The 25248-nt window shown below is 36.0% G+C and overlaps 1 protein-coding gene across 1 annotated transcript in view; it reads right to left on the bottom strand.

The window, feature by feature from the left end:
• Nucleotides 1–25248, bottom strand: part of LOC128998908 (cell adhesion molecule Dscam2-like) — a 327459-nt gene that overhangs the window by 8354 nt on the left and 293857 nt on the right. Inside the window, exons 16-26 of the mRNA XM_054425264.1 lie at nucleotides 23786–23930; nucleotides 20258–20406; nucleotides 17978–18109; nucleotides 15974–16271; nucleotides 7304–7482; nucleotides 6393–6542; nucleotides 5517–5672; nucleotides 4896–5192; nucleotides 3713–3982; nucleotides 2294–2511; nucleotides 665–881 (exon numbers count right to left, since the gene is read on the bottom strand). Coding sequence (XP_054281239.1) covers nucleotides 665–881; nucleotides 2294–2511; nucleotides 3713–3982; nucleotides 4896–5192; nucleotides 5517–5672; nucleotides 6393–6542; nucleotides 7304–7482; nucleotides 15974–16271; nucleotides 17978–18109; nucleotides 20258–20406; nucleotides 23786–23930 — 2211 coding nt within the window. The remainder of the gene's footprint in view (nucleotides 1–664; nucleotides 882–2293; nucleotides 2512–3712; nucleotides 3983–4895; nucleotides 5193–5516; nucleotides 5673–6392; nucleotides 6543–7303; nucleotides 7483–15973; nucleotides 16272–17977; nucleotides 18110–20257; nucleotides 20407–23785; nucleotides 23931–25248) is intronic.

Here is a 25248-nt window from a genome sequence, read left to right as displayed (position 1 = left end):
GAATAATATCCATGCTCCTCACACAACATTTTTTAATTGGGTGTTTGGTTTTTAACAGAGTCGGCGTTAATTTTGACTGATATTTTTGTACATTAAAACGTTTTAAAGGCTGTAAGATTTTTTTGAAATACAATTTAGTTAGGTAGTTATAAAGATTATACTTAAAGTAAATTTTAACTTCAGATATAAAGAGCAAAGCATATTTTTATGTTTTAATGGTCTTTTTAGAATGTAGATGCAATTTTAAGACTACTCTTAGCATTTTCTCTCTAAACTTACTCATTTATGAGCTACATGGCGCAGAATGTAACTTACACTGCAATTAAATTTTTCTTAGTTTTAACACGCTGTAACACCTAAATGAGTAACATTAGAGAAAAAATGTCAAGAATAAAAACGTTTTTAAATGGCATTTACTTTCTAAATAAACCATAATTTTATGGTTATCTATATTTATAGAGTCTTCCATAAGAAAAATCAAAGTTGGTGGCCATATTGCAAAAAATTGCGGCTAAAATTATTTTTTCAACTTGACCAACATTTTTAAAATAAAAAATCCAAGCCAGTTACAGTTTAACATTTTTTGATATCTCTTATAACTTTCGAATAAAACAGCTGGCACACGTATATCAATCACCCTGTATAGAGTTACTGAGACTCTGACCTGTGATCCATTCATGGTGGGTGCCTTCCCGGTACTCTACACTAAAGCTGATGATGGGACAGCCATTGTCATGCCAAGCCTTCATGTGGAGAGTGATGCTTGTGCTGTTTGGGTCTAGGAACTCAGCATGGGAAGGCTGTCCAGGTTTGTTCCCGTCAGTTCTTGCCACAACTATCGGACTTGGAGCTCCACTTCCAACCGAGTTGAACGCCATTACCTGCAAACAAACAGCTGCTTTAACTACACACATAGAAGTAAACCACGATTTTCTGTTAGTTTACAAGATCAAATTAATGCAACACCAAATTTGGGAATGTTCATCACAAGACGATATACTTGTCATTGAAAAATTAGTTTATTTTTTCAACAAAAGTTTAATATCAGATTATGTCAATGATGGCAATGGTTGGTCGTTAAAGTTTTTCTCTTTCCTATTAAGAAATATAACACATATATGTATTAGTGCTCTTAGTCATTGTTGAGTAAAATGTTTTATTCAGATGTTCATGTTAAAAGTTGACTGTATGTCTTATGGTAGGTATAAGTGTTTTTGTAAACCGATAAAATATTTTGATGGTTTAATTATTGTAGGAATGATGTGTACCAGTACCTTTATACAAAGCTTAAATCCTAATTCAAATATGTTGTTTTGTAGTTAAACTTAGAAAAGAACATTTTAGATGGAAAATACTATAATAATGGACAATGTTTTTTAACAATTCATAGGTAAATAGGCCATAGGTTGTACGTGTGAATATAATTAAATCCAAGGCAGCGATGCTGCAAAAATTGATCAGAACTGTCAATTCTTGTACTGTGCTAGCTCGCAACTTGCTTTGTTTTTTACTTTACACACACAGGCTTGAGGCTCATGTGGACAAGCAAACAAAAGGTTAAAAGGATAAAAAGAACAACTTGAAAGGTATTGAGTATAATAGTTATGATAACCAGTTCATTATTAGTTCTTGTACTTACTCAAAATAATTTTTCTGTCAACTGTTAAATGTAACACATTTTTGACCTGCTATAGCTATCAATTCAGATTTAATACCAATAATGTAGATCAATGATTGTAACAAGTGTGGAGGGTATTACTCTACAACAATACGGTACGGAGCAGCAAATTTACGACAGATTGTCAGCAACTGGAGAATTAGCTAAGGGCATCAAAACAGTGGTAATCAGGTAAGAGCCATAATGGAAAGTGAGTCAAGCAGAACCTGATATGAAGCCAGATCCGCAGGATCATAGAAGAGAAAATTGAGGCACTGAAACGTTGAGATAAAACCTATCTGACCAAGAAGTAATACCGACATGTGCAAAAAGAGAATGAGTTGTTTTTAGTGTGTCACCAGGTTGGAGATGGGAAGGCATCTTCACATAACCTTAGGGTGTGGAAATTGTAAAAGGCATCTGCTTATGGATTTTTCCCCTTCTAAAAAAACTCTACAACAATGTATTGATCACATTAGCAAATTCAAGGTTAAAAGCGGAGTCCATAAACCAACCTACTTTTAGAAGAAGAAACTTACTTCAGCAACGTTTTTCATGCAATCTTGAACTTATGTTTTTTGAACTTTCATGATATTGATATCCACTTTAAAAAGTTGTTGAATATCAGTAGGTTACCTGAACGTGGTACTCTGTTCCGCACACAAGTCCAGTGAGGCGGTAGGAGGTGGAGTCTCTAGGTACAGGTCGTTCCTCCCACTCGCCAGGCTCTTGCTGACGATAGTTGATGATGAATCCTCTCACAGCACTTCCCCCAGTGTCAACAATGCTCCATTGTAGGTACAACCAGGAAGCTCCAGTACTGGTTATACCTACCACTGGGGCCGACGGAGGCACTGCAAGTTAAACAAGAAAACTAATACAGAGACTTTTAATGTTTAATGTAAACACGATAGTAGTTAGCGTTAGCATTATATAATAGTTATTTATTTAGAGTTATTGTACAATGGATCATGTTTTGAAATTAAGTAGAACTGTCATGTAGATTTTTGGATTCTTATGAGTATTTTGAGAAACGAAGACGTCTCAGAAGTAAAAACATGTTACTGAAGGCAGAACATCAGCTTGGTCCAAAGCCGAATGAATGGTGGGACCAGGTCCAGAGGGCAGACGGTTTGCATACCACCCGCTATGTGCTAAAGAGATAATTGCACCCCCTCTCCCTTTTCTTGTGGGAAAATTTGCTCTTCCTTACACACCCAATAAACCTAAATCCTCCTGTGCCTCTGGGCCTACAGCGGCCCTGCCAGAGAGATATTAGGAAGTTAGGGCTTATGAGGAAAATGCTTCAGAGTGAAGAAACTGTGTTGATGAGGCAAAGCACCAACTGGAGTACAAGTGGCCACTTTATTAAGTAAATATATGATTTTGAGATTGAAAGCTTGAAATAGATTTCAATATACACATACTTTAAATTTAAATATTTTTCCTGGTTTTTATTTATTTTGGTAAGTACCTACAGTGAAAAAATTACAGACGTTGTTATCTTTATATTCTTACTCATAAACAGCTAAAAAACCTGAACCTAAACTGTCTATGGACAAGCTTAGTGTAGTTGGATAAAAATATTTATCAACCTCATTGACACTTTTCACTTTTATGAGTTGTATGGATATCTTAATCTTGTGTTTATTTTGCACATGGGCCTCAGATCTGTAATTTAAGCTGTTAAGCAAATCAAGTGATAACTGTACAAGGATAAAAGGAACGGTACCATTCGGGTTTCTGATCTGGGTGGTTGTGTTGCCTGTTTCACCAGTGGTGTAGTGGGATGTTCCCACTCTGCTTTTTCCAAAGAACATATATATTACCACTATGACTTTTCTAAAGAACCTATATATTAGTAAGCAACCCATATGTTTTGTTACGATGGTGAGCGTTCCAGCACTGGAAATTTTACGACTACACCCCACTACGTCATTAATTCTCTAAATTGTTATAATTATTGTTAATTCAATTTACATTACCATGAACTTCTTAAGTTATTGATTTTATATACTAAAACAAATTTACTACAACTAACTTTAGATGCATTACCTAGAACGTGAAGGTTGTATACAATCTGGTCCGAGCCATTAGCATTAGTGACAAAGCATGTGTAGTTGCCCTGGTGCTGCCGTTGAATCTCGGATATCTCCAGTGAGCCATCCTTGGTGATGGTGAATCCATCAGAGTGTGGAGGTGAGCCATCAGGACCCGTCCAGGAGTGTTTGGGGGATGGCTGGCCCACAGCTAGGCAGGGTAACATCACCTTACTGCGCCTTCTAGCTGTCACTCGCTCTCCCCATGAGATTATGGCAGCAGGCACTGGAAAATTGCCGTACAGCTTATAATAGTGGAGGGAGTTCTCAAAAAGGAGATATTTCTCTTTGTCTAAGAGATGTAACCTTTTCTTGATAAATGGGCTTACAACTCAAGGCAGGTTCGCACCACCAGGTCAAGGCTACTAAAAGTGTTTGGTGATTAGAGGAACTTGAACCTGGGTCCCTAGGACAGAAGTGCCGCTCTCCAAAGACTAGACTATAGTCGTATCCGTCCCTATAGTCGTACTATAAGACTATAGTCGTACAATAAGACTATAGTCGTAGTGTATAGCCGTGCCTCCGCATATGAGTATTGTAACTTTAAGCAGTAAACGACTGTTTGCCACGGTTGATCTACCAGGCTTTACAATAATTCCATATTAATTACATCACGTTTTTTGCTTAACATTTTTATCCTTGACCCACAATTTATTTTGTAAATAAGTTACACCTTTATTTCTACCTTAAATATATAGGTAAATGCAGCTTGCCTAATTGTCTTAAAATCAAATCAGCCTGTTTTAAGGCCCAGTATATACAAAATTGTCAAAATGAAATACCCCAATTCAATGCTACTTTTGTAAATGATTTACATTTAACTTTTAATGATTGAGACTATAAGTATAAGTAATGAGTAAATTAAATAACAAACTATGTTACATCTTACTTAGAGGTATACGCTCATGGTATAGGAAGGATATATCATGAACAAATAGTTTTAAAATTAGTTGGCTTGTCCATAACATTTCTTATACTAAGCTGTAACATCAGAATATTTAGCCAAACAATTTACTACACATTTTCTCAAAATAGAGTTTGACAAGTTTTAAAATTCCTCATTTAATATTCTCTTACTATACCAAGAATAGGTGACTAAATCTCAAATTAGTTCTAAAATAAAAAATAAAAAAACTGACCTCTGTTTGAGATGGTGGAGTAGACGACCTGTGTGCTTTGCCCTTCCCCGACCTTAGTAAATGCTGTGACCCAGAACTCATACGCCTCTCCTTTCCTCAACTCTGATGTCTGGTAGTGCATCTGAGAGGGAGGCAGCTTCTTCTTCGTACTATCTCTCTCTCTTCCCCCCTCTAGTACTCGCGAGTACATGGTGAAGAAAGTGAGTTTACCGTTGGTCCTCAGCGGCTTTGCCCAGCTGACAATCAGCGACGTTGGAGATCCTACCATCACCTTGATACCTGCTGGAGCTTCTGGCACTGGGGGCCAAACAGGAGGTTTGTTATTTAATGCATTAATTAGGGATTTTGTCAAGCAAAGTATTTTGCTAGTTTAGAAAACATTCTAAATAAATATCTTTTCTAGCTTCCTGATTTGAAATTCTAGAGAATTTGAAGGAATTGTGCTAGCTTTTTAAAATTGAAAACAAATTTAGTGACCGCTCCTAGTTTTTTCACTTAATTGAAACTATTTACCAATTCATTTCAGATAAGTTTCAACAGTCATATGTTTAAAATTAGAAAGATAACTTTTTTCTACATACAATTTTGTTTAATTTTTTTTTTATTATTAGTGTACTTTACCATCTTCATCAGTCATACAGAAGACTGGTCTACTTTTGACTCCATCCCCAACCTGCGTGAAGGCCCATAACACAATACTGTAGTTGGAGTACTTCTGGAGTCCATAGAGCTCTGTACTCTGGTCTGTAGTCACCTTCGTCTCAGCTTCTATGTGACCTAGGGTTCAAGTACACCATCAAGGAGTGGGGTAAATAACACCAACACAACCCCTGCCGTGCAGGGGGGGGGGCAAGGTCCAGGAGGTGCTGAGGTCCAGGGGGCGCTAAGGTTTGACTGTCACCTCTCAACGCAATAGCAAAAAAAGATGACGTAATCGTGAAAAAAGATTACGTAATTTCCTTGACCGCGGGAGACGATTATGACTTCTTCAAGACCGAAGAATGTATTTCGACCCCGTACCAAAATGGAACTGCTCCCCTTAGGCTCACAACATTATTAACCCACCCCAGACCACATGAATTATGTAATGTTCACACTTACTATTTAACCGAAATTATTAATTACTGTATAGTTGGATGTAAAGCTTGGAGTTATGACATATACACCTGTATACTGGCTAATAACAACATAACAGTTAGAATCATTGAACGGGGCATTTGCAAGGAAGGTGGGTAAGAATAAAATTATATAGGTATGGGTGTTGAAATTATATATGTGTTTTTATGTTTTAAAATAATATTAATACGAATAATAATAAACCAGATCTTGGCACTTTTTGAATTTACAGATCTCAATCATTTCACAAAGAAGGGAAACTGGTCAAATTTTTGGATTAAAAAGTTTCTTTTGTTATAATTTTCATAAACAACTCTGATGATCTTCATGCACATCAGAATTATTAACCATTCTACTAGTTTGTCTGTGGTTATACTATACCTGGGGGCCATTCTTCCATGTTCTCATAGGACACCTTGTATCCCTGGATCTGGCCATTCTGGTAGGGCTGAGGAGGAGGGTGCCATCTGACCAGGATACTCTGAGAGCTCTGAGCTTCACACTGGATCTCAACAGGAGGAGCAGATGGGACTACCAAGAGAGAGACGAGAACATCAATCCAACCACAATAGACCTTCACTCTACAGTGTATATATCATATATGATAATTTCAAATTTGTAGATCTATGCTACGATTTAAATACAGCAGGAACTCTTTGAAAAATTTTTAAATGAGGTTGAAAATAATTTTAAGGGTTGGTAGTAAGACACCCTACCCTATGTCTGTGGTCTCATCTCCTCAACCAGTAGTATTGATGTTACTTGATTGTGGTGACAGTGGTGAAAAGCCCACTGGGGCTGGTCTTAGTATTTCAGTTTACATTGTTACTTGTCAAAAAAATCAAAAAGGAAAATGATAAAATGAAATATCTGTGTCCAATCTATTTGTGGATATAAGAATAATTTACTGTCGGATTCTTAATTAGACATCCTTTATATAGACCATCAGATGTTTCTAATTTTTTATCTGAAAAGAAAATGGTCGAATGAGCCTCTTACAGGATGTCCTGCTGTTAAAATTCGGTTTCTCCCTTATTTGTTTGTGCTATGATAGTTTGTGTGAAATTTACAAAGAGTTATACTTAAATGAAATGAGTAACTGACCTCAGCACACTCTGTCGGTGGCTCAATTTAACTAATTTAATTTTTATTCTACTGTATACAGATGTGACATAGTTATAGTTATAAGGATGTCTAAATATCAATAGTCATAGCCAAAACTAAGAATTAGTGAATTAAGTTGTTTTTTGTTGTGATGAACACTTTTATAGTGAGATACTTTTGTTACTCACCGTCTTCCAAAGTCTGAGTGACTATCTCAGCTGCCATCGGCCCTGGCCCTTTCTCATTGAAGGCCTGAATGACGACCCCATACTTCCGGAACTTCTTCAGTCCCTTGATGACTGCTAGTCCTGACCCACTAGCTCTGGGAGCCACTGTGGTGAAGTTGTAACCACTCAGTCTTCCTACCCTACAACAGCAAATATTCCCCACTTTATTGTCTTTATTGGCAGCTAACCTGGGTACCAACATGAAATGTAAAATATGCATCAAGATTGCCTATCTCACTCTGCCAGTGTGTGTGTGGGATTTCAATTTATTCTAAACCCTTGTCTTTGTTCCTTCATGAGGTTTTCAGAAAACCAAACATTAGGTATTCTGATTTGATTTCGTCAACAATTAGGTGTCCTACCCACTGACCTAGAAATACAACTGGAGGTACACTTACTGGCAACTGGCACGGAAACTCTGCTAGAAAATTGAGATGCTCTAAAAGTTTATTATGTTGGTACCTGCTAGGGGATACGACCAGCTCATTGGCTCGTGGATTGATTACAATCCCACAATCACCTATCCTCCTTGTTCCAAAGTACGATAAATTCTACCCTAGTACATATAACAGCCAACTTCTCTCATTCTCTCATTCAGTGCTACTTACAGTTGTATGTGTATCTCTAGATTTGTGTAGTCCTAATCTATAATGTTGGTGTCCTATGTATACCGTTTTATATTTGTGTTTTCTTTTTTGTTTCCTATGTGATATTTAAAATTTATCCTTGATAAATTCCAGATCACCACATCTTTGTTAGAGATTAACAGTACTAGTATAGAGCCCAGCCAGTACTAGTCCAGAACCCGGCTAGTACTGGTCCAGAACCCGGCCAGTACTGGTCCAGAACCTCGTCAGTACTGGTCCAGAACCTGGCCGGTACTGTTCTAGAACCTGGTCAGTACTGGTACAGAACCCGGACAGTACTGGTCCAGAACCCAGCTAGTACTGTTACAGAACCCACCCAGTACTGGTCCAGAACCCAACCAGTACTGTTCCAGAACCCACCCAGTACTAGTACAGAACCTGGACATTACTGCAAGAACCTTGTCAGTACTGGTCCAGAACCCGGCCATTACTGCAAGAATCTTGTCAGTACTGGTCCAGAACCCGGCCAATACTGTTCCAGAACCTGGTCAGTACTGATCTAGAACACGGCCAGTGCTGTTCTAGAACCTGGACAGTAATGGTCCAGAACCCGGCTAGTACTGCTCTAGAACCTGGTCATTACTGGTCCACAACCTGGATAGTACTGGTCCCGAACCTGGCCAGTATTGTTCCAGAACCTGTTCAGTACTGGTACAGAACCTGTTCAGTACTGGTACAGAACCTGTCTAGTACTGGTACAGAACCTCTTCAGTACTGGTACAGAACCTGTTCAGTACTGGTACAGAACCCAACCAGTAATGGTCCAGAACCTGGCCAGTAAATTTCCAGAACCCGGCCAAGATTGTTCCAGAACCTTAAGAATCGTGGTTAATGGTGTGTATATGTTGACTTCTTACTGAAATAATTGAGGACCCCAGAACGCAATGTAATCCTACAGTTAAGTTAGATTACTCTATATTACATTAGGTAGGTACTGTTATAATAAATAAACAATATATGATTTATTTCGGTGGTTATTTAAAATAGTAAAAAAATTACAATAACCAAATATACAGGATTCATATCATGTCTGGAGACCCCCTATTAACTTTTTAATGGGTTACACCAGGAAAACCAAACCTCTATAATAGCATAAAAGTGCGTTTTTTATTGGTATCTCGATTTCGCCCGAAAACCCAAAATGGGTTATTTTGGGGCCTTCTCAACAATGTTAAATGTAAAGCCCTATCAAGTGACCTCTCATTTTAAAGGCCATTAGTTTTAAAAAATGCCGTCGAAAACTAGAGGTCTCAACCCTATACCAAATGGCAGCAGTTTTTAGTTGTCATCAACCTCAGAGACCCCAATTAAAAATATGCATTAATATCCCCTCTTAAAGTTTGTATGGCTTGTACCAGGTAAACTCAACTCAGTATTACTGCAACAAGAAACTATAAACAAAAAACATGATTTTGGTTGGTATGACAATTTTTCACGGGAGCCCAAAATGGCGATTTTGGGGGCATCTCAAATTTTTAATGCAACGCACCATTAAATGACACCTAATTTTGAAAGCCAATAGTTAAAAGAATATAGTTGAAAACTAGAGGTCTCAACCCAATATAAAATGGTGACAGTTTTTAGTTGACATCAACCTCGAGACACCACTTAAAAATATATTCCTTAATATCCCCTATTAAAATTTTATCGGGTTGTACCAAGAAAGTTTATCACTTCATAGGAAACACAGTGTACTCTTTAGTTGGTATCAAAATTTCCCCCGGGAACCCAAAATGAAGCATATTGGGGCAGCTTAAAAATAGTAAATGTATTGCCTGAAAACTAAAAATTGCCGCCATTTTGTACTGGGTTGAGATAAGGACCTCTGGTTATCACCAATAATCTTTTTTAACTTATTGCCTTTTAAATGAGGTGTCACTTGATGGTACTTTGTGTTTAAACATTTTGAGCTGTCCCCAAAATACCCCATTTTGGGCTCCCTTAAAACATTGTCATACCTACCAAAAAGTAGTTTTTAAATTTTTGTTACGGTAATACTGAGTTAAATTTTCCTGGTACAACCCATACAAACGTTATTAGGGGATATTGATGTATATTTTTACATGGAACCTCTCCTTCATTAACCTTTTATGGCTGATGAAAAATAAAAATGGCAGAATTTCTGTGATGGGCCTGTTCTGGAGGAGTTCACCGAAATTGTTTTAAGCTAATGGCCTTTAAAATGAGGTTGATGCGGTTTTACATTTAAAATTTCTGAGTTACTCCCAAAATAACCCATTTTGGGGTTTTGGAACAAATTGGGATACCAACAAAAAAAGTGCACTTTTATACCATATAGAGGTATGCAGAGTTTGGTTTTCCTGGTGTAACCCGAAAAATAATAATAAGGGGTCTCCAGACTTTCTTTTAACTCTGTATATTGAGGATATACTATTAATATGAATCCCAATTATAACTGTTATCAGATAATTTTACGGATTGTTACACAAGTTGTAATTGAGGTTAATAATTTTTTTTATGTTACAGTATTGATTGGTAAATAAATACTTGATAAATAACTAAATAAAATGTAATTGTTTTTTTTACCTTTTTTTTAGAATTTTGGATGTATATTAATATAAGCAACCTTCATTCTCTGTGGGATTTTTTGTCGTTTGTAAATCTAAATGTTCGTTCTTGCTATTTATTTGTTGTTTGCGTGTGACAGTAATGTCGTTTATGTTTTTCCCCTGAGGATGCCGCACTAACGGTGAAACATGTAGGTTTATAACCTAACATTTACAAAATTAGGATTATTTGACGAGGTAATTATACAATAATATTATTAGTAATAGGTAATGCATCCATAGACGGATGTAAAAGGATCTATTCGTTATGACTAGTTAATTAAACAGTTTTAGGCCCGAAATTGAAGTTTATTTCATCAACCTATTTTATGTAATGACTTGATTATGTTTCATTAACGCGGTATGCCACTCCATTGAATGTATTGTTTCGGGATTACATCAGCCTTCCAAACAATCAATTAAATATCTTGTTCTAAATTTTAAGACACGCCACATTCACATGGTCTACAATTTACAGAAACATCAGTATATGCGCATGATCCCTACAACACAAACCCTAGTAACGGTTAATAGAAGATAAGTTTCACGATGGAACATCTAGACTGAGTTTGATGTCTGAAGAGGACTAGACTCGACTTTACAACTCTCAATCTGCCAAACATAACTCACTTGTATTCCACGGGATGGGAAAGTTCCTTAATTAGTAAGTGGCTATAAGTCTTCACCCCGACAAGAGGGATATTGTCTGCTAAGATGATCAATCTCTGCTTCCATAACTTTTATCTTCTTTTGATTTGTTTTATCATCAGTTTGAAAATAGTTTGATCGTTATAATTTCTTTTCTGAAACCTGATCTTCGTTAAATTCTTTCTAGGACATTATTTGTCATAAGTGACAATTTCTTTTTGAGTTTTTGATACTACGTTTTTAATATTTTATTTTAACGTTAATCAACAGAAAAAGATTTGAAGCTTAGACTTAGTCCATGAGGTTTAAGAGGGTTTGTTAATTTATTCATAAGTTACCTCCAATATTGAATAAATGATAAAAATAAGGTTAATAGCCTGTTTTAAAAATCAATCGTATACTTTGTTATGGGCAACTAGTTTCGGGGTTAAAACACTATTTTCAAATCTTTTTTCCTTTCCTGTTCCTTTTTGTATATTTTTGTAAATCTAAATGTTCCTTTGTGTGTTTATAAATCAAATCATGTTGACAACGGCAAGTGCAAGAGGATTATGTTTGAAACTTGACGAGAAAAAGGATTTGAAAATGGGGTTTTAACCCCGAAACTATAGTCATCCACGACAAATAACAGGATTGATTGATAACAGGTTAGTTACCTTATTTTTGTTCTTAATTTAATTGGCCCACATGATGGATTCATTACTCATATGACTTAAATTAATTCTAATGCTATACAGTGTGAATCAGACCACCCGTGTACATACTTTAACGGGATATACAACCGCTTGTGTAACTAACTGACTCACTGATCAGGTATACAATGTTTACCCACTTCTAGAATAGCTAGGGATCTGAATTTTTTGTGGAGATCCGTCTCGATCCCAAACCACCCAGAAAATAAAAAAAAAAATACATTTTCAAACTAGGCATCATTTATCCCCTCCAAAAAAGAATGTCCTTAATTCCCCCTTATTTTGAGAAAACACGTTTTTAAAACGGTATAGCTTGAAAACTGTAAGAGCTAGCAAAGATTTGAAAGAATTTTTATGGTCAGAAATTAAAATTATTTTTCAGAAATAAAACTCCTAAGCTTGTATTAAATTTGAACTGCTTCACCTTAAAAAACGCCTTACTTCAAAAATTTGTAAGATGTCTTGTATTTTCGAAGTTTTTTAGTTTTTAAAATTATTTTTCGGACATATATTTGTGCGTTTAATGATCCCAACATTAAAAAGTGTCTTAAGTGGAATTTTAAAATGTTAACCTACAAAAAAATTAAATGTATGATTTCAATAAAACTGGTCGTTTTTAACGCTTGTTTGGCCAAACCGTTGGCACGGGTGGTCTGATTCACCCTGTATACAATACAATGAAACAGTCATAGTTTGCATAGCAACCAATGACTTTAATTATTAGGATTACCAAGGCTAACCAAGGATTTGACTGATTTGTGTAAACTCTAAATATTATTTGTTTTGATTTCTACATTTCGGAAACGTCACAAATTTAACTATACAACTAAAATATTATTTATGAAGAACTGGCTGATTATACTTTTCAAAGAATTAACAGTTTAATTAAAAAATGTTAGGGCCGTATCTACATATTCAAAGGACGATTTCCCGTATTTAAGTATAAAAAAACATTGATTTAATAAAATCACTCTTTTCATTGTTCGACTTTATTTTTCCGATTGTGCAAAGCGTTGTAAAAATAAAGGCTAGAGACATGATGGAACTTAAATTGTTAATTGTAAATAAGCCCAACATACTTCAACTAGAGACCGGTGAATATGGAACCTATCTATTGATCATAACTACTTTCACAACTGGCCATAATAACAACAAAACGACCGAATAGTGGTTGTCCGAATGTCCATCACAACGCTTGTACAGGCGAATGACTATGACAAGAACCCCGATGATAGAATAATAGACATTACACAATAGATACGCATTGCATCAACCTAAAATTAATACAGTACCAAAATCTCCGAATTATGGGTAAATTTAATCAGTTTGCATGGGTGTTTGTTTGGAAATTTATATTACCGAATCATTACTACAAGAATATTTGGGCAGGCCTAGAACTTAAAATAATAAGTTTATTTGTACTGAGAAACCGCTACCAACGAAATACGGGTTTTTAAGCTTACTAAACAATGGGCTGTCTCTTGACAGAGATGTTTTTTAGATTTTACCTAACCCGCCATGTTAAACTTCCCTATCCCAAGCGTGATGTATACTACTTCTTTACTTCACGAGCGATGTAAAGTTAAAAAAAACTCACTCGGTGAGGTAATGAAACCCATTTAAATAACATTGAGTGCTTAACTTAAAAAAATATACCTCTATGGAGCCAAAGATGTTCAACACTAGAAATCAGCTGTGCGATTGAATTTTATTGTTATGCTTTGAAGAATTTTCCTAACCTAGCTTTTGTTTGTAAATGAACGTTAACTGTTAGAAGATGAGTGAAATGGATAGTGAAAAATATTGTTCGTAACCTCCTGTATATTGTCGGGTCAGGTAAAATCTTGTACGTTACACGTTACGCAAGAGCTTGTTTACATCACTTAGGAGAATTATGCAACTCGCTTCCGCTCGTTGCACAACATTCGCCTGCGTGATGTAAAAACGCTCTTACTACACTTGTAATGTAAATAGCTATTACGCTTCACTAAATTAATACAGGCGAGGCAGTGAGAGCACCCCGATTTTCTTTCGGTGTCACATTAGAAGTAAAGCAACAATGAATGAACAGCTGTGCTTATAACATCAATCAAACTATGCAAATTTTAGTAAACATTGTGCCTGAGGCTTGGAACACTGAGATTTGACTTAGGAACCTACTTTTAAAATAGCGATTCTTGTACAAACACCCAGAGATTGTTTGGATCACATTCCATACTTGGTCAATATAGCGCTGTTCTAGATTGGAAAATAACAGGGAACTGGGTAATATTATTTAGGATAACAGCTTAAACCATAAAAATAATCTGTGGGTGCCGCAAAACTCTTTGTACACCAGCAAATGTTGAAAGAGAGTGAGTCGCAGTTACTTAAAGTCAAAAGAGGTTTGCCAGAATGCTTTCGTTGTTGGAAGCTTTACGTTGGCTCTTCGCTTTCTTTGTGGGTTCTCTCTATAACCTACTTGAAATTTAAGGTTTTTCAAAGTTGCCCTAGGGATTTTCTTAAATTTTCAAGAAACTAAAGTGATTCCTGAAGAAAAATTGGAAGGAGTATTGGCATTTTCAAGTGACTGAAAAGGAATGTCAAGTAGGACAAGGACGTCCCTTACAGGATTTTGTTTCCAAGAAATGGAAAAATGACTTTGTTAAGTTAAAATTGCAAAAATTAAGCTGTGTTTTGTATATGTATAGGGTATATATTATTGAATTTTTACTATTTATAAATTGGGACAAAGGGCATTGCCTATCCCTGTATAGTTGTCCAAAAGTAAGTTTGGTGCTAAAATTGAGCTAAAACATTCATGCCAATTATTCTATCGTATTTTCAAAATGCTGTAATATGTTTTACTTACGACCGTTCTTTTAAACTAGCAGTTTTAATTGCAGTTCGATTTCAGTTCTAAGAATTGAAAAGATTCACTTAACGGCATTGTTTACTTACTTAGCAGCATTGTTGTTTTACTTTACAACACGAGTAACAGACCAACGAGTTATAGTGTTGGTAGTACGTACGTTTGACGGCATTCAAGCTCATACACTCAATCATAAAAACAGCTTTGTCCAAAGCCACGTAAAAAACATTAAATTTCTGATGTTAGTTATGTTCTAGCACTTTTCGGTACATTATTTTTCCTTTTTTGCTACTACACTGCACTATACTAATATCGTGAATTGTTTATACAAGAGTTGAGAATAATAAGTAGTGATTCTAAATGATGATGATGATAGGTACATTACTATACTTTAATTTGTCTACGATAAAGATAAAGGTGTATTTACATTAATGCTATAAAAAATGATAGACTTTAAAATGTTGATGAATGGTAGAATATATTTATTGATCGGAAATATTTTTTATTGTAAAATCAGTGGGAATATTTTACTATTATATATTTTCACCCAACAACGCATATACTGTGTGTGAAATAGTGGTTTTGACTGCAGTTAAAAGAAAACAGTTTAATAGTTTACATCACAATTACTTTCTTACTTACGTTGAAATATTGGAAGTCTTCATCGTACGAGTTGTCAATAAAACACCTATATTTACAATATTTACATTTTACGTGGCATGGCAAATGTATTTTGAATTAAGATTTGAAAATCAGCTCCTCAACGAGTCCCCCCCATGAATATAGTGGCCCATCCACTAGGGCTTCATGAACAACTTTTGTAATTTTTGTAGTTCCATCTCATGCAATCGTAGTGGCAGGGTATTAAAAACCTTTATAGCAGAGCGCAGATAACAGGTTAGGGTTAGGACCCAAGTGACACCGTGGCATATCAAGGTTTTGTGCTCTTCTGGTGTTGTGGGTGTGCTGGTGTTCCCTTTTAAAATATTCTCCTTCATGTTCCTTTAGGAGGATGAGAATGTCATAAACGTATTGATGGAAGACATTAATTATGTGCTGATCCTTGAAAATAGGCTGGCAGTGCTCATTGTATTCAGAAGATGTTAAAATTCGGAGTGCCTTTTTTTGGAGCAGCAATACATCGTGGGCTTCATTAATATGTCCCCACAATACCACAATTCCTGGATACTTGGAGCATTAAGCGATACTGGCAACTAATAACTTACCCGTGCTCTCTGTAGCCGACGTAGTAGCCCAGGATCTCGCCGTTCCAGAGGTGATGAAGGGGTGCGGTCCAGGCGACCCGGAGAGTGTCTGAGGCGGTGGCTGTCACGACAACGTTCTGTGGCTCTCCTGCAGGGGCTTCCCCCTCTGTCTGGACCACGATGGGCTCACTAGGCTCCCCTGCCCCTAGCTCGTTCTCAGCCAGCACCCTGATGGCGTATTCTGTGGCTGGCGTCAGGTCCCGGATGGTGCATGAGAGGTCGGTGTTCACCCCGATCTTCTGCCATTCGTCAGTAACTCCTGAACACGTAAATCATAGGTTACGTCACCGTTTACAGTCATCATCCTGGTAGTTTTCCGAATTCCGATGACTATGTAGTTTTAAGGTTTGCCCCATTGTCAAAATTTCCGTCTTCAGTGAACATTTTGTCATTGTTATACATCAAAACCACACACACATACAATACATACACGAACACGGTGTTTAAGTTATTTAGAAATAAATATCTGAATTGATTTTGTATGGGTCTTACTACCATAGGCCTACACATACTTATTAAAAACCATTAATAATAATTATTAATATTTAAAAAAACAATTAATCAAAAGCCAAGCAATCAAATATAGTTGGATCTAATTTTACACATAAATATTGAACAATTTTGAACGTTTTTAATCAGGATCGAACCGACAACCTTATAAATAGTAGACGATCACTATATACACTAGGCAGGGCATTAAAAGTAAAAGATTCGGATTTGAGAAAAGTTACAGTATTTGTTTATTAGCAAATATGCTATATAAACCTGGCAATTTTAGGTAGATATGTCATAGTGAATTTTAATTTGAGTGAACTTGTCAAACTGTCAGACAACAATGGTGTAGGTAAAAGGCCTACGTTTGTTCAGTAAATGCAAACGCGCTGATAAAAACCTTTGCTATTTGAAACGTCTGTTCGTTCACACAGACTAATCTACTGATATTGGATTGGCTTACGACATTCCTGTTGTAATAACATTGGTGTTCAGATGTTTTAAAACGGATGCCCTGAAAATTGAGAATTTTTCTCCAAGTCGTATTCACCATAGTACTTTTAGTAGGCCTACACTGTGCCATAAATACGATTATGTTGAATAAAACTCCATACTAGGCCTGAGAATAATTTTAGGGTACCAAACTTGTCAATATCAAGTATGCGATCTTGGTAATATGTTTAGGTAGTAAGATATACACATTTTGAGAATATACACAAATACAAAGAGTAAATTCTGTCAACGGGATAGAAAGAGTATAAAACATTATAATGACTACAACAGAGGTTGTACTATTTTTAAAAGAGGCCAATTCTTGAAAGTGAAATGACATTCCCTCAATACTAATCATAAAGAAATGTCCAGAAACATTTTGGAACAATATTTCAAGGATTTTCAATCATGTGTTAAACAGAGAGTGCAAGCATTTGGTAATACAAACATGCATACAAATCTTCACCCAAAATTAATGCATATATGATCCCTGAAATTTTTTATAAATCACAGGTTATTTTATTATTATGGCTTCGACTACACTGGATTTGTTTCTACTTATTACGAATATAACAGTTTTAAGGGAACGCGGTCCAAACCCCTGATGATCTGTTCATTTGATCTTAACTCTTTAAACGTAACAAGAAATAAAACACTTTCAAAGGAATAGACCTACAGATACACGTTTTGTGTCTATTTTGACGGAATCTCCAAACAAAACGAGCCTGATTCCAGGAGCGCCAAGGCAAAATGCACCTTGAAAAGCAGTAGGACTTTGTTAAGTGGAGACTTAAAATAATTTACTGCTCAGACGGTCTGTGACATGTCAAACTTATATAATATATTTTAATGATCTCCCTAAACGGTTAGATTCAGATATCCTTAGACCATATTGGACAGTGATGATAATGCAGTTAGCAGGCATATATGGATAATAAATCTTAAATAAATAAAGTAGTACAGTCCGGAAATATTACGCACCGGATTCTTGACGGTACTGGACAAGGTACTGCAGGACCGGACTTCTCTCGTCGGAGGGCGCTGCCCAGGACACTGACAGACTCCGGCTGGTGGCGTCCACAACTCGCAGGTTCTTAGGCCGTCCTGGGGCATCTGGAACAAGACGAATGATGTTGGTGGCCTCTTTTTACCTTGCATTTGCCCGTGTACAGTGGCCTAAAAGGCCTTTGTGTATCAAGAAGAGAACGTACCAAGAAAACCAAGGTGTTTTGTGGTACAGTATTCTAGAACTATCTGTACTGTTGAATTGTTGGGATCCCACGACATCGTTACCTTGTCAAAGTCCTTTGCTCTATTGACTGAGGACCACCGGCCTACTAGTATCTAACACTGATATCTTTAAATGAAATATCATCCAGTCAAAACATGATGATTTATACCTTATCGCAATACTATTCCGTGAAAATAGAATCTTTCTAGAGTTTAAATTGGATTTTTTTTCATATGGCTTGATTTATCCTAACATTAGTCTCAGTAGGACAGGCAGGCCTATGACTAATTGGGGGAAATGTTTTGACTCTAAAGTAATCACCCATCAATATAGTGTTAGATAAATTTATAAAAAAAACTTAGATCTAATTAAACAAAAATTACTTATTCATTTGTTATTTTTTGTGCAAATAATACTTTATAACAATAATATGTCTATAACCAAGAGTTGTTGTAACCACCCTTAAGTTTTGAAAACGCTCTCAGAAAACTTACTGTGGTAAGGCTACACTACTAGTTATGAAATTATGATGTCTTTTTAACCTATGATTATAAATCTATAATGGTTGATGATTATATAATCATAGCATTACGGATGAATCTATCTCCATCTTATGTCGATCTTCAGTAATTAAGTTTAATTTCAAGCAAGAAAGAACAATATGTTAATCATCTACTCTGGTTTATGTTAGCTAAGATTTTTCATTTGATCTTTTTCTTTGCATATAATTGTATATATATTGTGTGTGTCCCAGTGTATTAATTTTAATATTGTGTATACCGTATGAATGAATTAGTAAACAATCTATATTCTCCTATACTGTGATTAGGCCTGATACAAACGATTTAGCTGATATCGATGATTGAGTAGTTAACAAATAATCGAGGACATAAAAATACACTGGTATTTTTATTTTCCTACTAAAAGAATCACAGACAATGTTCAGAAGTCTTTCTGGACAGTATTTCAAAGATACTCAACCGGGTATTATGCATTCGTTTCAGTTTATGAAAGTGCAATGATAACCATTTCTTATTTCTTTGAGCAAACATCGTGCCATGTCTCTGATGAATAATTATTTTTCCATCCTATTAATATTAAATCATCCAACATTAAAAATTCTATTTTCTTCGAGTTAAACAAATTAATTATTAATGTATATTTAGTATTACTGTATTGTAATGGTTGTAAGTGAAATTTAAATCCAACTTTAAATATTAAAATTTAATATTTAAATATTTATTATTTATATTTCCTCCACCCAACTTCTAAATCATTTGATTACATTTTGCGCTATTGCACTTAGTTGGATTTAAATTTAACTTCATTATGCAAAGATGATATTCTTGCTTTCCAAAGCGAAACAACTTGTATTCGACCTTTTTTTGTGTGTCCAATGTAGTCTGTAAGAGAGAAAGGTGAACTCACTGTCACAGATTACAGAACTATGGCTTGTCACAAAACAAAAATAAACGCGTAAACAGCCTTTGATGTCGACATAACGCCGCGGGTTCTAGCAATGTGCGTGCGAGAATCAGTATCCCGACAGCCAAGGGGAATATCATGTCGGGTTGATGCCTATGTGCATTATTTTTATTTACCATAAAACTGAACACAAATGTTTTTCTCGAAAATGATTTTCTATATTGAAAATTGTACAAACAACTTGAGTAAAAAAAAAACCGTTAACAAAATACAGTAAGGAAACAGGCTACTTAGGCAGGGCATTTTAATTGAATGAAAATTATTTTTCAAGAATTTGTCAAAAACAAACAACAATACAATAACACCAATTTTTATTGTTTTTGTTGGGCATACAAAATGTAGGCTTTATCTAAAGGTGAAATGCCTTTTTTATATCTTAAATACTTTATATGAGTAATGAAAAAGATTGTTAAATATATATTTTTTCAATTTGTAATTCATATAGCTAATGTGTAAAGCAATGAAACCCAAAAGAAAAATCTTCTGTGACTTAAGAAGGTAGCATCGCTCCATGCATGATTTATTTAAGTGTCAGTATTCGTTACCTTGCACTTGCAGATGTACTATCCTGTCCGCGCGACCGTAGGGGTTCGTAGCTACGCACACAAAGGTACCACTGTCGGACTTGACAGAGCTAGAGATGTACAACGCAGACAAGAATCCTCCTTTTACTTTGTTCTCTTTGATCACATACCTGTAAACAAAATAAAACTGTATTAGACACAGCTGTAATCATAAAGAATGTCGTTGTCATTTATGTGAAGAATGGTATAATCATATGAAGAACAATAAGCAAGAACAAGAACAAGAAGAACAGTTCGGTTTAGTTTCCAAAAACAGCTGAGGTAGCATTTTATAAGTAGTGTATCACTAAAAGTAGGATGATTAAGTCATGAGCCAGTAGTTACTCCAAGATTGGGTATCTTTTACAGAACACTTCATATATGTTTTATTAAAAACAGAAGTATAGGGGCACACTTACTTAATAGTCACTATTTGTCTGTCACCCATGTTGAGTGTTATGCAGTGTATACATTAAGATTTGAAACAAATCTGTATTTTTTAAAACCGAAATAGATAGAAATATTCTGTTTGTGGTGGTGACTGTTAACAAAGGTTCTGTAATTTTTTACGTTAACATATTTTTCAACCCCCCTAATAGGGTAGGGGGTAGGGGGTGAATTATTTTTTCAAACAGCAACCCCTATTAAGTGACCCCTCATTTTAAAGGATTTGTCAAAAGAAACACAATGACGCAAACCCGAGGTGGATATCTCACCCCTAGCCAAAATGGCAGGTATTCCAAAATTTGATTTACTGTATGTGAAAAGCACAAATTTCACAAATATGGAAAAAAAATCTGTATTTTTTATACCGTAATAATTAGAAATATTCTGTTTGTGGAATTGATTGTTAACATAGGCTCTGCTATTTTTTAAATCAACAGTATTTTTTAACCCTTTTAACAGGGTAGGGAATGGGGTGATTATTTTTGTAATAACAACCCCTATTGAGTGACCCCTCATTCTGAGGGGTTTGAAAAAAAATACAATGACGCAAACCCAAAGTAGATATTTCATCCCTAGCCTAAATGGTGGGTATTCCAAAATTTGATTTTGGTAAAAAAGCACTCATTTTGGAATAGCCACCATTTTGGCTAGGGGTGAGATATCCACCTCGGGTTTGCGTCATTGTGTTTATTTTAACAAGCCCTTTACACAATAGTGGTTGCTATTAAAAAAAAAAAATCACCCCCTACCACCTACCCTGTTAGGGGGGTTATACATTTTTTTGGTGTAAAAAATAGTGGAACCCTTGTTAAGAAGCATTGCTACAAACAGAATATTTCTATATATTTCGGTTTTAAAAATACAGATTTGTTTCAAGACTTAATTTACACACTGTATTTCAGATCAATGGTATTTATATCATGACTAATATCAATATTCATCTTGATCGAGCATCGAGCTCCTTTGCCTAAAGCACTATTCAAACACAAATCAAGGTACTCCTAAACAAAATATAAAGCACAATCTATTTCTTATTACTCCCGGAGCACTAATCGTAAAGTAAAAGTTTACTTCAGGCACATGAGTACTAGCTTTAAACAAACTAGGCAAGAAGGTAGGCAAAACACTACTTTACTGATTAAGTCTAAAATAAATATCTCGGAAACGTGTCACAGAGTTAATCTTTATACTTGGTTAAACGTTGCCAAACAATGTCATTGGATGTTATGACTGTCATAAAACAAACAAGACATATTTCCAGCTATGTACAAGCCATGAAATAAAAATTATAAAATTGTGATAACAAGTTCTTATTTAAATTGACATTGAAAATAGTTTCTGTTACGTTTGTTGCCTGATTTATTGCTATATACTATTTTGTTGTCATTTTGAAAACAATTATTGATTAATGGTTAAAAGAGGGGTATTTATTTTGTTGTAACTTAAAACACCACTATAAATAAGTACACAATGTTTCTTCATTACATGGTAGTATTGACAACAATCTAAACAACGTTGATTTAAGAAATCATTAGACCTCAGTAAGACCACTATCAAGCATAGATCGTGTGGTCGGCTCAGCTTCAAAGCATTGACTATATCCCTTTTAGGAACGGCCCATTTATTTACGTCGCAAAGTTCCCAAAGGAAATATACTTTATTGTAAGATTCATCACCCAGACATTTTGACATTTTGGTGTGTGGAGATTAGGAGTCCTGTGTTATCGTTGTGAGACCGAAACACTCTTTGGGGATTATATATATATATATTTTTTAAGAGGATTTTAATTTTGGTTATGACTATCGACGTTTTCAAATAAATTACGAGCAGTTATAACTTGGCTTTTAAAAAATTCGATTAATGTAACAATTTTGGAGGATCATAAAAGTTTTAGGGAAGCATTGGAGTTTAATGAGCAATTTTCCATTGAACAGCACCTAACTTCTAAAGCCTTCCTTAAACGAAATCAACACTATGAATTGAATGTCCATTACAAAGAAGTAACTTTTATAATATTGAGATAAACAGTTGGTATACAATCAAAAATTGGATTGTTAATGAATGCCACTCAAGCCAAGATCTGATATCAGCAGAAAAATTGTTGTTACCAAATCAAAGGTTCCAATACACAATGTATCACAATTGCTTTAGTTAAAAAAAAAATATATATATATATATATATATATATATATGATTTATTTTTTACGTTCCTATGAACATTTTTAGTGCCCAGACCTTTTACGCTTATTCAGCAGGTACTGTATCTGTTCTTTTCGACAATTTTGCAACCATATACATAACCTAAAAGCTGTATTGTAGAAAAGCTATAAATTAACATATCGTAGAACATAATTCAGTTTCTAGGCCATAGGCATTTTTGATGAAAGGATCACAGACGCTTGTATAGATAAGCTGTCCCTGCCCCTCAAATGTTTGTCGATTGGCCGGGATCAAGCCCGTCCCTCATGAACCAAAGCTTGAGGTAACACTAGGTATCCTGGTTGCTTACTGGTCATACCCAATAAGTAATATTATATCCAGCAACAAAGAAATTATACCAATTGGTAATAGGATGAAGCAAGAAAAACTGTGGATATCAATTTGTCCCAAGAATCCAAAAGAAATTGACATTTTTGCTAACGTACTCAGAATATCAAAATATACATTTTCACCTATCTAGACTAGCACACCGCTTCTTTATTAAAATAAAGTAGAACATAGGTGAATGAGCCACTCACAGAGCACGAATACACTGCAAAAATTATATTTCCCCTCTTTTTCCACCCCTTTCATAATTTGATTTGGGTGACATGCAAGATGTTATAGTCATACATCGATGGCGCATTGCCCGTTTTTCACAGCACAGTACCCAGGATGGTAATGGTTTACCATAAGTTTTTTTTAGATTGTTATGCTTTAAAGATTATAATTGTTGACAGAAATCAGTAATCGGAATCAATGTACTTTGTCAGGGGTCAAATCGTTACCATTATAAAACTGGCTTAAACATATACATGCGAGTGGGATGTCTACTTTTATCTATATTCAAGGGCTGTACTTACCTAGGGTTGAACTGCACAGGAGGCTGGCCTTCTCTATGCCAGGTGATGCTCATGGGTTGGTCTCCCTGGGCTTGACACTCCAGGGTCTGACTAGCACCTCGGCGAACACTCGCCTGGGCTGACTTCACCTCAAACTCGGGTGGGTCTGGCAAATACAATTGCCAATATAAAAACATGGCCTTTCATCAGATCTAAGAATAACATTTTTTGTGACAAAGTAATTTGTCTGAAGTTTCGTTAGTAAAGAAAGATAAATTCAACTTAAATCCATTTGACCTAGTCAACTTAGGCCTCTTTTATGCACGACGTTTTCCGTCAGGCGGAATCCATTGGGCGTCGGGGAGTTTTTTTACATCGAATCAAATGCTTTTATCAACCATTTATGCACGACGGAATCTCCGTCGCGCTTCAGCGTTCCGCCCGGGTCGGGCGGAGGATACGCTCCGCCGAGTTTCGGCGTCCCGTCGGGGCGTTTTTTTACATAGGATCAAATGGAACCCTCTTATGACACGGCGATTTCCGTCAGGCGAATGCAGCGCTGCCAACCTACACCCCGTGCTCAAACTGAAATTGAGTTTGCTCAATTTCTTGACAGTATTATTACTTTAATTACTGTCATCCACAGTATCGGTATCGCCTAACCATTGTTAACAGATGATCATTGTAATAGATCAAAGATACAACAAAAGAAGTGATATAATTGCAAAAAAACTTACATAATGAGTATAATTCAGTTTACATTTTTGTTTAAATCCTCGTAATAATACAATCATTTTTCTTAACACACGAATAGGTCGAAATCGATAAACAAGGGTACTTTTTGTATTACTGATGATGGTGAAATGAACAAAGTTGGTAGTACTAGCAACCCCCACCATGGACATCATAAAAACCAGTGGATTCCGCTCGGCGGAAAAACTGCATAAAAGGGACATTGATTCTGCCCAACTATTTCGCCCGACCGAAAACGTCGTGTGGTCGTGCATAAAAGAGGCCTTAGCCCCGATGTCCCCGTCGGCCGGGTAGGCAGAATGCTACACTATCGCTCGCAGTAGTAATTCGACGAACTACTCAAGCGCCAGACGGTTAGTAGTACAGTAGTCGCAGCTACTATAGTCTGGGCGCGCGGCCGCGCTATGGCGGGGGGTGTAGAGGGGAGTGTTTATTGCTCATTTCCAAAAACATCTGGCCCACACGGCTCTCTGGGGTTGTTCAGCGAGGCTGTGGGGGTGAGCGAGCCGTTACTCTCAGCACGGCTAGTACACAAGGGTCCGCGTGCCCAAACTAACTGCGACTACTGTATAAGGCCTCGGGTACGATACGAGCGGCGAGCGGCAACCTGAGGTAAGCGGCTGTGGGGGTGGCGGTTACGCTCACAGAATTTCCCCTGTTGTAGGAGTTAGTTAGTTAGTTTAGTCGAAGATAACAATCTGTATTGACCCGCAGGACGTATTACGACTATT

This window comes from Macrosteles quadrilineatus, unplaced genomic scaffold, assembly GCF_028750875.1.
Source record: "Macrosteles quadrilineatus isolate MER2022 unplaced genomic scaffold, UCM_ALF_1.0 Scaffold_7__1_contigs__length_78375512, whole genome shotgun sequence".
In the NCBI taxonomy this organism is placed as follows: Eukaryota; Metazoa; Arthropoda; class Insecta; order Hemiptera; family Cicadellidae; genus Macrosteles; species Macrosteles quadrilineatus.
This window is presented reverse-complemented; position numbering and strand designations above follow the sequence as displayed.